This window comes from Jaculus jaculus, chromosome 18 (genome assembly GCF_020740685.1).
Source record: "Jaculus jaculus isolate mJacJac1 chromosome 18, mJacJac1.mat.Y.cur, whole genome shotgun sequence".
Taxonomy (NCBI): domain Eukaryota; kingdom Metazoa; phylum Chordata; class Mammalia; order Rodentia; family Dipodidae; genus Jaculus; species Jaculus jaculus.
The window spans coordinates 9,791,482-9,804,800 of NC_059119.1; the positions used below are offsets into that span (position 1 = coordinate 9,791,482).

Consider the following 13,319-nt stretch of genomic DNA (forward strand, 5'->3'; position numbering starts at 1 on the left):
GTGCCAGACCTCAGCAGTCTCCTGAAACTGCATGGGTGTCCTGCAATACCCTAGGGGAATCTATTAAGGATCCAGTCACAGCTCAAGCAGTGAAAATGACCACATCTACAGGGACTCTGCTATTCTTCCAGCAACATGAACTGCAATTGCTCCCATCTATCTAGACATAAAGGTTAGATGGGGATGGGGAGATGCCTTAGCAGTTAAAGGCACTTGCTTACAAAGTTTGCTCACCAGGGTTCAACTTCACAATACCCATGTAAAGCCAGATGCACAATGTATCACATGAATTTGATATTCATTTGCAACAGTAAGACCCTGGTATAACCATTCTCTCTCTCACACACACACACATGCACAGACATAAAAAATTTTTAAAGGGCAGATGGATCTGGGTTTATTGGTCTATACCACCTGAATGCTTATAAAATCAGTTCATATTTCAAAACTAATTCAAATTTACAATTAAGGGGCTGGAGAGATGGTTTAGCACTTAACGTGCTTGCCTGCCAAGTCTAGGGACCGGAGTTTGATTTCCCAGTACCCAGATACACAAGGTGGAGCATGCATCTAGAGTTAGTTTGCAATGGCTAGAGATCTGGGTATGCCCATTCTTTCTCTCTCTCTCTCTCTCTCTCTCTCTCTCTCTCTCTCTCTCTCTCTCTCTGTCACACATACACACACACACACACACACACACAGAGAGAGAGAGAGAGAGAGAGAGACATATCTCTTTCTCTCATTCTTTCTCAAATAAATATTTTTAAAAAAATTATTGTTGGGCATGGTGGTACATACTAATCCCAGCACTCAGGAGGCAGAGGTAGGAGGATCACCATGAGTTTGAGGCCACCCTGAGACTACCTAGTGAATTTCAGGTCAGCATGGAGTAGAGTGAGACTGTACCTCAAAAAAAATTTTTTTTGTTGTTTTTTTATTTTTGTTTTGTTTTTGTTTTTCAAAGTAGGATATCACTCTAGCTCAGGCTGACCTGGAATTCACTAAGGAGTCTCAGGTTCGCCTCGAATTCACAGCAATCCTCCTACCTCGGCCTCCTGAGTGCTGGGACTAGAGGCGTGTGCCACCACACCCAGAAAAAAAAAAAACTTAATTTACATTTGGTATGAACTCATGGAGGAAAAAAGTAAGCTGTGATTGACAGATAAAATACTAACAGTTGTGCAGACTGTTGTGTCAGACTTAAGATCCCAGCACCCAGGAGACTTGAGACAGGAAAAGCATTGTTTGAGGCCAGCCTATGCTATATGATAAAAGTCTCTCTTTAAAAAAAAAAAAAAAATTGTGTGGAGTAGATAGAGGATGGCCAGAGAATCCAGAACACAGGGTGATGGTGTTGGAGTGAGCAGGAAGAAAAGCAGAGTCTGCTAGAAGAAAAGGTCCAGGAGCAACTGGGAAGAGGAGATGGGTATGAGAGTGATGCCTGCCCTTGGCCGATCTCGAACTCCCAGGTCTGAGGGTGGGCAGCAGGGGTATCCCTATTCACTTGCCACACATGCTCCATCTGGAGTCACAGTATTTTTAGCAATTAACCACAGGTTTTTATCTTTATTTTAATTTTAAAAGCTGACTTCCTTTTCCCTCAACTATTTGTTTCCTAAGAAATACTACAGCCTAGCAGCTTTCCCATGGGAGCAGTTTTCTGGCAGTAAAAGAATGCAGAAATTGAAGAATTCACTTTATTAGCATCAACTCAACTATAGTGAGTCACTTTAAACTTAAAACATTATTGAAGCAGAATTGCTTATGTATTCATCCTACCATAAAACTAGCATTGTTATACTTACTAAGACTTAAGCCTGTAAGTATTTTTTAAAGACACTGTTAGTATTTACTAACTGTTAGTATTTACTAACTTTTAAGGTTACATGTTGAGTTTGGAGTCCAAACTCCAACATTTGCCTATAAAGTACTTTACATGAACACTGTGTGAAGAATTGTCTTTGAGGTTTCTTTAGACACTTCAAGTTTAATCCTGGTATACACGCTCTACAGAACAAGAAGCTTGCAGGTAAAACCAAGAAAGCAAAAGCAAATGGCACCAACTTCATTCAAAATGACCTGTAAACAACAGAACAACCACAAACAGTGATTTCTTTTCTGAAAGAAACAAAGAGAAATTTTATTACAGGAAGCTAAGACAGTGAAGGGAACAGACACCCTTCCCTGCTACCTGGAAGCCAATCAGATGTGCATGAGAACGAGTAGGAAACTAACCTTTTGGGCATTTCCACAGCTATTTGCATAAATTGATATGCATGAATGCTTGCCTGCTTGATTTCTTGTCTGTGTATTTATTTGGTTGGTTGGCTTTTGGTTTTGGTTCAAGGAGAGGAGAACAAAATTATGTTGAGATTGGGGTTTGGTAGGGAGTTCTCCCTATTAGCTGGGAGAAATTCTGAAACATGGTGTTTGGAAGAGCTATCACTATGACAACTGCTCATGTGTTTGTTTCTGTGTCTTTCCCTTTTGCTCCTGATACAGCCATTTAAACTCTCTGGATTCTATCTTCTTATCTCACCAGAGGTAGCCACCTCCAAAAGAGAGGATGGTGAAGGAGTTAAAAGTATGCTATCTCAAAATATACCAATTATATAAGAATATTGATTATTTCAAGATGAAATTGAGTGAAGAGCTATGACTTCAGAAGGGGCCGTTTGGCATGGCTTTAACAACAGGTCATAAAAACTCTTTTGGGAGGAGTGTTGTTCACACACCAAAGCTGTGAAACAGCTTTGAACACCAGAGACTAGTAATTGGACAGCAATGAGTCTGAATAAACAAAGTCTCTGCAGGAACCTTTAACTTCCACTAGCTCCTACATCACTCTCACCATCTATCTCTTAATACCTTCTCTAGAATTTACTATCACGCCTCAGATATCCTTAGTCCTCTCATTCCTTAGCAAATCTATTGTTCACTGTCTACAAAAGCATTACAGCATTATGCTTTGACCACTTCCCCCAACCTTGCTCTCTTGTGAAGATCCCATGTACATGCAGAACTAACAAAATGTTTTGCTTTTCTCTTCTTAATAATTTCTTGTGTTTGCTGTGTTCTTAGATCCAGTCAAAGATCTCACATAATGACTAAGGGGCAGGGGATTTCTCCCTTACCATAGGAAAAGGGCTAGAGGCATAACTCAGGCTAGCTTGACTATAACTGACACTAAGTCAGTTTCCCCCAAACCCAATAAAGTCAGCTATGGCTAGGGTAACAAAATGACTTGGCAGCAGATGGAGATTTAACAAAAGGAACTCCTAAAAATGAAACAAATGAGCCGGGCATGGTGGCACACACCTTTAATCCCAGCACTCGGGAAGCAGAGAGGTTGGAGGATCTCTGTGAGTTCGAGGCCACCCTGAAGTTACATAGTGAATTTCAGGTCAGCCTGGGCTAGAGTGAGAACCTACCTTGGGAAAAAAAAAAAAAAAAGGAAAAAAATGAAAAAGTAATAATTTGGGGCACTCCACAAATCGTCCCAATCTCCTCTGGACACCAGGCAATACTGCAAACCCAACATCCATTTTTGACCACCTAATTTGCTTGGCCAGAACCAATGTGAGTAGCAATAACATGTCACATTTAGGTGAATGTGTGAGGAACCCTTGAACGATTCATCATGTCCTCCCACCCCTGGTGCCTTGATAGCACAAGTATACACTGAGATGGAATCTACACTGGCCTAGACCCCTGAGTACTTGCATGGGTCAAAGACCCCAATTCACTCATATTAAACTGTAGCTTGGACTAGAAATTAATTTTATTAAACCTCAGAGTTTAGGCTTATCTTATCACCTTTATTATGCTGACTAATGCAGGGGTTACCAGATATTCTTTTTGTTTTGTTTTGTTTTGTTTTGTTTTGAGGCAGGGTCTCACTCTTACCTAGGCTGACCTGGAATTCACTATGTGGTCTCAGGCTGGGCTCAAACTCGCAGTGATTCTCTTACCTCTGCCTCCCAAGTGCTGGGAATAAAAGTATACACCACAACACCTGGACAGATATTCTGAATATTGACCAATGAATATCATAAAATTTAGAAAAGCTATTCCCAAGGAAATTCACATTTTAAAAAAATAGGTGGAAGACACTATGGAGGTAGAAATGGGCAAAGGGCCAAGAGTTCCTATAAGAGGTGAAAGGCAGAAAAATAATGTTCATTGCTGTTACTCTAACCCTGTGTTTACCTCTTAAAAACAAGGATATATTTGTACCATAAAAATACATCTGAACCCTTGCCCAAAAAGAAAGAAATATGTAAGAGATAACACATTTAAAAAAATTTATTACTTTTCTTTTAAGAGATTTTTAAGTAAGTCAATCCCTTTAACGCGCATTCAACATGAATCTGACATGCAGAAAATTCTATTTGGTGGTAAATAAGATTATTGATGGATCCATTATATAATGACTGTAGCAGGATCCAGCATTTTATATCCTCTTCAGAGAGTACACAACACAGAGATGTAAATTCTTTTAAGCACAATTCTGCATAAATAGGTTTTCTGCACTGCCCTGCCAAACTTGGGTCTTGAGAGTGATAAAGTGCAGATGCCTACAGTTGCAATCATAAAAATGTAATTGCTAAGGGAAAAAATTATTTCTGATCCATTGGAGGAATTTATTACAGAGGGATGTAACTGTGTAAGTTATCACACTGAGAAAATGAAAGCGAATGATTGAAATATATCCCAGGCTTAACATTCTGCAAAATGACCTAGTGATTTACCTGTGCTCAAGAGAAAAAAAAAGATGGATCAAGGATAAATCAGGTTTGGTAGGGAAGTCTCTAGTTACTATAAAAAGAGAAGAATAAAGATTTATGAATAAATGGATTTAGAAGCTGGAGTGACATTATAGTATCTATGACCAATTATTCCAAAAACTAAAATGTAACTTTGATTTTGAGTTATATGCAGAGTAGATAAATAATTTCTATGGAACTTTGTGTGCAAAAGGAATAGCAAATGAAGAAAAGCAATAAGGAAAGATGAGAATATTTTTTTAATATGGTTATTAAATTGAAAACTTAAAGATGATGAACTTCAATTGCAATATTTCCTAATGTGATCAGAGATAAAATTTAATACTCTTTGGAATAACCTCCAAGAAATGGATACAACCTAGAGTCTATTGATAGACAAATTAATCTTATATGTATACAGACACAAATATAAGTCATTTTAGAAAAGGAAATCTTGCCATTTTCCAGGACAGATGGGCCTGGAGACATTATCCTAAATAATTTATTCATTGTTATGCTAAATAATGGCTTCAAGCACAGAAGTAAAAAATACTATGCAATTTCACTTATATGTAGATTCACAGCAAAGCCTATGTGGCAGTTTCCAGGGTCTTGGAGGTGGGGTGATTGGGAAAAAGAAGACATTAGTCAAAGGACACAAATGTTATGTTGTAAAGTGAATAAGTTCTAGGCATGTAAGATATCTCATAGTAACTATAATCTATAATCCTGTATCATATACTTGAAGTTTGATAAGACAAACTTACACTTCAGGAACACCTTAGGTATCTTCACCACACATACAAAGTAGCATGAGTAGGTGCCTAGAGAGATGGCTCAATGGTTAAGGTACATGCCTGCAAAGCCTAATAACCAGGGTTCAATCCCCCAGTACCCATGTAAGCCAGATGCAGTGGCTAGAGGCCCTGGTGCACCTGCTCATTCTCTCTCTCCCTCTCTTTTTCTCTCTCTCTCTCCTTGCAAAAATAAATAAATAAAAATATTTACTTTTTAGGGGCTGTAGAGATGGCTTAGCAATTAAGGCACCTGCCTGTGAAGCCTAAGGACCCAAGTTTGATCTCTCTCCAGATCCCATGTAAGCCAGATGCACAAAAGTGACACAAAGTGCAAGGTCATACATGCTCACTTGATGGTGCAAGCTTCTGGAGTTTGATTTTAGTGGCTGAAGCCCTGGAACACCAACTCTCTCTCCCTCTCAATCTCTCTAAAAAAATAAAATAACAATAAGAAAGGGCACTGGACAGTAAGCTACATAGGGAATAGAAAGGGAGGGAGGGGTACTTAATAGGATGGTATTGTATATATTTAAGTAAGTAGAACAACAGATTAGTGGGGGCGGAAAGGCCTAAGTGAGCTCAGGGGAAGAGACCACCATAATAGGAGGAAAAGATCATGACATCAAAATAAAAAAGAGACTGATTGAGAGGAGAAAAATGTATAATGGAAAGTGAAGTTGCAAAGGGGAAAGTGGGGGGAAGGAGGGAATTATCATGGGTTATTGTCTATAATTATGGAAGTTGTCAATTAAAAAAACTTAAAAATGAAAAAGGGATGGAGAGATGGCTTAATGGTTAAGGTGTTTGCCTGGGAAACCTAAGGACCCAGGTTCAATTCCCCAGTACCCATGTAAGCCAGATGCACAAGGTGGTACATGTGTCTGAAGTTCATTTGTGGTGGCTGGAGTCTCTAGTATACCCATTCTCTCCCTTCCTCCTCCCCTCTCTCTCTCTCTCTCCCCCCCCAAATAAGTAACTATTTTATTTAAAAGAAAAAGAAGAACGTTTTCTCCATAAAACTTGGTGATATATATGAAAAATCATTTTTAAAACTTTTGCTTGGGGCTGGGGAAACGGTATGGGTAAAAGCACTTTCCATGCAAGCATGAGGGCCTGAGAGAGCCCAAGACAGCCAGAGTTCAATTCCCTAGCACCCACATAAAAAGCTGGGCATGACCATGCACATCTCTAACCCCAGTCTTGTGCAGGGGGGGAGGGAGGGCGGAGGGGCCGGGTTGGAGACCAGAGAATAGCTGGGGCCTACTGATGGAAAACAGAGAGAGACTCTGTCTCAAGGAAACGTGTGAATGAGGTGTGGAGGATGTTTTCCTCTGGCCTCTGCACATGTATATGGACACATGCATCTGCACACACATACATGCATACACCACACCACACATATGCTCCACAAACATACACACCAAAAAATTTCATATTTTGCCCATTTATTGTTATAGTTAGTAACTAGTCCTAGGGAAATAATCTAAGTTAGTAATAAAAATTTATATACAAAGACTTTCCTAGTATACTCATGGCCCCAACACCACAAATAATAGGATGAGAAATTATCTAAATATAATTTTAAGTAGAAAAGTAGGATAAAATGTATTTATCATCTTTGTGTATATATATATATTTTATATATAAATACAAACATATATGCAGATATGTATATATGAATGCATTTGAGCCAGAGTCTCACAATATTGCCCAGGGTGGCCTCAAAATCACAATTTCCCTATGTCAACCTTCCAAGTAGCTAGTATGGAAAGCATACACAGTTTGACCCACTCAATATAGATTCTGTGTATTATGTAATTCTAGCCAGGCATGGTGGCACACAACTTTAATCCCAGCACTCAGTAGGCAGAGGCTGGAAGATCACTGTGACTGAGTTCAAGGCCAGTCTGAGACTACATAGTGAATTCCAGGTCAGCATGGGCTAGAATAAGACCATACCCCCCCAAAAAAAAATCTAAGAAAATTACCCACCATCTTAGTGTACTAGAAATGCATCAAAAAGCATTAATGTTTGTTTCTTGGAGGTAAAGTGAGTATGATATAATTTCTCTGCCAGTCCAGTGGGAAAGATTTTTAACATTTTCAGTGAGCCTTATCAGGAAAACTATTTTTTAAAAAAGTGTGGGGCTAGAGAGATGGCTTAGCGGTTAAGTGCTTGCCTGTGAAGCCTAAGGAACCCGGCTCAAGGCTCAATTCCCCAGTACCCACGATAGTCAGATGCACAAGGGGGCACACGCATCTGGAGTTCGTCTGCAGTGGCTGGAGGCCCTGGTGCACCCATTCTCTCTCTCTCTCTCTCTACCTGCCTCTTTCTTTCTCTGTCTGTCACTCTCAAATAAATAAATAAAAATTTAAAAAAGTTTGACATGGTGACGTACGTCTATAAACCTAGCATTCAGCAGGCAGGGGGAGGAGGATCCTGAGTTTGAGTATAATCTAAGCTATACATCAAGACCCTGTCTCAGAAAAATAATAATAAATTATGTGTACACACACACATTAGCAGTGTTAGCAGTGAGACACACAGTTTGAATTGCCTTCCCAGGGGATCTCAAGGTCTACATAAGAATGTGTACAATATCTGATCTCAGAGTCACTCCCCTATCCATGTCACAGGGAAAATAAGAACAGTATTACATAAAGACACTATCATTTCTTAACCAAGTAAACCTTGCAAGAGAAACCTTTAGAGACTTTGAAAAAGAGACAGGAACATTTAAGATGTAAGGTAAGCAAAAGTTCCCTCAACACATTTTGAGGGGTTAAAAATAAGAACTGGAACTAGAGAGATGGCTTAAGGTGCTTGTCTACAAAGCCCAAGAACCCAGGTACCCAGGTTTGACTCCCCAGGACCCATGTAAGCCAAATGCACAAGGTGGCTCATGTGTCTGGAGTTTAATTGCAGTGGCTAGAGGCCCTAGCACACCAACTAACTCTCTCTCTCTCTCTCTCTCTCTCTCTCTCTCATACTCTCTCTTAAATAAAATAAATAAATAAAATGTAGATCTTCTACTATTGTATAAGTTTCTTAAAACTCTGCTTTAAGAAATCAAATTCATGGAGCTGGTGAGATGCCTTAGCAGTCTCTCCTCTCTTTTCTCTTTCTCTCTCCCTCTCCCTCTCTCTCTCTCTCTCTTTTAAATAAGAAATTGAAGTATTTGTTTAAAAAATCCAATAAATACAACCAGGACTTGTATGACAAATAAGCCAGAGAATCGCCATACCTATTATCAAAGAATTTTTCACTTTATGAAAGACTATCCCAGAATTCCTTTAGATTGCTGCTTTTCTCAAACATGTTAATGGTAGTTCACTACATGACAAATGAGCCACCATAATCTTGGGGAAAAACCACTGAAACTCTCTGTATAATAAAGATGACTATGACCTGTGCTGTCTCAGTTTTATGACTACCAATCAAGATAAGTTATATAAAGGTACATTAAAAACTATATATAAAGCCGGGCATGGTGGCGCACACCTTTAATCCCAGCACTCAGGAGGCAGAGGTAGGAGGATGCCGAGAGTTCGAGGCCACCCTGAGACTACATAGTGAATTCCAGTTCAGCCTGGGCTACAGTGAGGCCCTACCGCCCCCCCCCAAAAAAAACTATATATAAAGAGCTGAAGAAATGGCTCAGTAGTTAAGATGCTTGCCTGCAAAACCTAATGACCTGAGTTCATTTCCCCAGAACCTACATCCAGCCAAATGCACAAAGTGGCACATACATCTGCAGTTTGTTTGCAGTGGCTAGAGGCCCTGGTGCACTTGTTCATTCTTGATATCTATCCCTCCCTCCCTCTCTCTCTCTCTCTCTCTCTCTCTCTCTCTGTCTCTTTATCTCTCCTTTCAAAACACATAAATAAACTCTGTATACATCTAGAACATGATGGCACACAACTAAATTTCAGCACTAAGGAGGCTGAAGGTAGAAGGCCATGAGTTTGAGGCCAGCCTGAGCTATATAGTAAGACCTCATCTCAAAAAAAAAGTATATGCCTACATACATACACACTTACATATCTATATCTATATTTTTTAATAATGCTGTTAGTGATACAAAACAATCTAAGGGGGAACTTCAGAATTTTATTACTGTTACTAAATACCTACCTTTGTACATTTTTTTAATATATTTTTTTAATTTTTTTTATTTATTTATTTGAGAGCGACAGACACAGAGAGAAAGACAGATAGAGGGAGAGAGAGAGAATGGGCGCGCCAGGGCTTCCAGCCTCTGCAAACGAACTCCAGACATGTGCGCCCCCTTGTGCATCTGGCTAACGTGGGACCTGGGGAACCGAGCCTCGAACCGGGGTCCTTAGGCTTCACAGGCAAGCGCTTAACCACTAAGCCATCCCTCCAGCCCACCTTTGTACATTTTAACAGTTGAAATAAGGAACAATTTAAGATAATATATTCAAGATAAGACCAAATCTTTCTTTGTTTCATTATTTTTTCTATGTTTTTTAATTCTTCTAAAAAACAGTGTCTGCACATTGCAATGTCCATCATGTTGATACCTGGATTATGAGAGGTTCCAGTAGCTTCTCTACAGTAAATGTTTGGACCTGCAGATCCTGGGGGTCAATATTCAGGGAGATTGGTCTTTCCACCGACATGTTTCCTGTACACAAACAAACAAAAACAATGCTTGTCAGTAAAGATAATTCTTTCTAAAGAAGAGTGCTTGAGAAAAATGATGGAGTAGGGTCCTTCCCCTGGGTCCGTAGACATGTTGTGTGTCTGCCCAAAGATATCCATGGCCTCTGTGTGTATGCGTGTAAGTGAAAAAGCCAGTGCCTCACTAAGGCCCTCCACACTGTACATCTAAGACAGACAGAGAGATAGAGAGAGAAGAGAGAGAAGAAACAAAGAAGCAACGACAGGAAAATATCCTGTAAGTAAAAAAACAAAATCCCCAACACTCAGTAGGCAGAAGTAGGAGGGTCTCCATGAGTTTGAGACCACCCTGAGATTACATAATGAATTCCAGGTCAGCCTGAACTAGAGTGAGACCCTACCTCAAAAAAAGAAAACATTCGCCTGCATTGGCTTTACCTTCATGTGCATAATTCCTATATTAATAACAAAATTTGTTTAAACAAAAACAGAGACAAATGCCACAGCACCCAGGAGCCTTACTGCTCTATAGATGCTATGACACGTGGATACAAAATGGGTACAGTTAATACAAAAGTGGATATTTGACATAATCTTGAGAATAACAGGAATCCAAAGGTTGTCGTGAGTGACTTCACATAGCACTTGTACATAATCACAATAATGAAGTTCAAATGTGCTCATAATCAAATAGTCTTATATTACTTCTAATTCTTTCACAGGTCTTCAGCAAAGTTTGATATTAAAAACAAGGATGAGGGCTGGAGAGATGGCTTAGCAGTTAAGCGCTTGCCTGTGAAGCCTAAGGACCCCGGTTTGAGGCTCGCTTCCCCAGGTCCCACGTTAGACAGATGCACAATGGGGCGCACACGTCTGGAGTTCGTTTGCAGAGGCTGGAAGCCCTGGCGCGCCCATTCTGTCTCTCTCCCTCTATCTGTCTTTCTCTCTATCTCTGTCGCTCTCAAATAAATAAATAATAATAAAAAAAATTTAAAATAAAAACAAGGATGACAAATATACCAAAAGTCTCAAAGAAACCAATTGTAATAAATTTAATAATTTATAAAAGCATTTAAGCATAATTATATACTCCAAGGTTTCCTATACCAATAAAAGCATTAATGCATACTAATCATTTCATGTATAGTATCAAAACATCTAGCCAACATGGAAATTATGACAAGTAATTTGAAGTAGAGGGGAAAGGACAATATATGTATTCTGTCCTAGGATTCCTCTTGTCATCTTCTTTTTTTTTTTTTTGTTTGTTTGTTTGTTTGTTTTGGAGGTAGGGTCTCACTCTAGCTCAGGACCTGGAATTCACTATGTAATCTCAGGGTGGCCTCAAATTCAAGGCGATCCTCCTACCTCTGCCTCCTGAGTGCTGTCCTCTTGTCATTTTTAAAATAAGTATATTAGGTATTATTCTTCTACAGCTAACTATATGTAAGGTTGGTGGTTTTCTACAAAACCACCAGCACTGTTAATTGCAGAGATAAAGCACATTTCCAGGCAATCCTCTTACTAAATATAATTCAAATAGCCTGCTCAGGCTGCCTTTCCCCACTTCAAAACAACTTGTTCTCATTCTATCATAACTCTTTCATAAGTCACTTACAGAAAGTACCTAGTACTCCTTTACTGTGACCAGGTCTCACTTTGTAGCCCAGATTGGCCTCAAACTCACAGTAGTCTTCCTATCTCTTCCTACTGAGTGCTGAGATTACAGGTATGAGTGACCACATCAGGCCCTTAATTTTTTAAAAAATTATTTTTGAGTTGGAAAATACTCAAATTGAATTAGGTAAAAACAATACTAGTATGGTGGGAGTGGTAGTATGAATGACTTACTACTGTGTGATGTATAAATGTGCAATGTCACAAAACCTGGCAGTGTAACCCTTGACTATTTCTCCTTTTTACTGGTTTTGTTTCTAAAAGTAGAAACTTCATCCTTTTTTTTTTTTCAGCTATTCACTGAAATACAAGCGATATGCTTCCAAAAAGATTCCCAACACTGTTGCCAAATGTTTTATCTTAAGTGGAGCTCTAAAACTGAAATATTTTGGCCTGGATTGCATATTGTTCTGGTTTGGTTTTCAATTACTCTACCTATCACTTTAATTCCTCCATCACAAACACATCTAAATTGACAGTAGGATATTCCCTTAATGACCTCCCTGATGCATGGCCCAGCAATAACCTACCCAATAAAATGTCTTTCAGTACATAACCTTGGGGTCCCTTCATATAAGTGTTCACTAAGAGATTTGCTTGTTAAACATGTCTACAGTCAGTACTATACTACAAAAAATTCAAGATTGGAGCCAGGCATGGTGGTGCATGCCTTTAATCCCAGTACTCAGGGCACAGAGGTACAAGGATCACAGTGAGTTCAGCACCACCCTGAGACTACATAGTGAATTCCAGGTCAGCCTGAGCTAGAGTGTGACCCTACCTTGTAAAACAAAAAAACAAAAAACAAAAGCTTCAAGTTTGTTGACATGGTTGGCATTCTTACATTTCAGGAGCAAAAGAAGTCACTGTTGTGAACTAAAAATAAGAACTTTAAAAGCATATTACAGCAGAATTCACACTGGACTTCCAAAATGCATTCAACATCAGAAATCAGAAATAAAGGAGAAAGAAGTAAAGAAAGTAAAATGTATCCACATGCTATGTACAAGACGGTCCTTCAGCTGAGATAAAATACAAATATAATTTAACTGGAAGTTCACCTTTTCATGATAAAAGTTATAAAATAATAAGCCAAGTCCTTGAAAAACCTTGGCTGTGCAAGATAATCATTCTTCACATCATCGCTGCTTCTTACTAAAATCTTTCTGAGCTTTTACATCTGTCCTGTTCAGTGATGCTGACTGACTGCCAGTCAGGACAGTGCAAGGCAGAAAACTGCAGAACTTTGCAGGAGAAGTTGCAGCACGGATAAAGCCTGACAAATCACTCCCCACCTCATGCAACAGTACCGCAACAGGAGTCCAAATGAAAGCCACACTACATCATAGATGGCGCATCATAAAGCATTACATTGTATAATCTATAAAATCACGAATTAGGGAGTACCTCCAAACACTCAAACAATACCTCCTC

The 13,319-nt window shown here is 39.3% G+C and overlaps 1 protein-coding gene across 1 annotated transcript in view; it reads right to left on the reverse strand.

Moving 5' to 3' along the window:
• The window catches only part of Ctnna3 (catenin alpha 3), a 1,402,587-nt gene that overhangs the window by 1,349,232 nt on the left and 40,036 nt on the right, over positions 1-13,319 (reverse strand). Inside the window, exon 2 of the mRNA XM_045137244.1 lies at positions 10,109-10,212. Coding sequence (XP_044993179.1) covers positions 10,109-10,207 — 99 coding nt within the window. The 5' untranslated portion in view covers positions 10,208-10,212. The remainder of the gene's footprint in view (positions 1-10,108; positions 10,213-13,319) is intronic.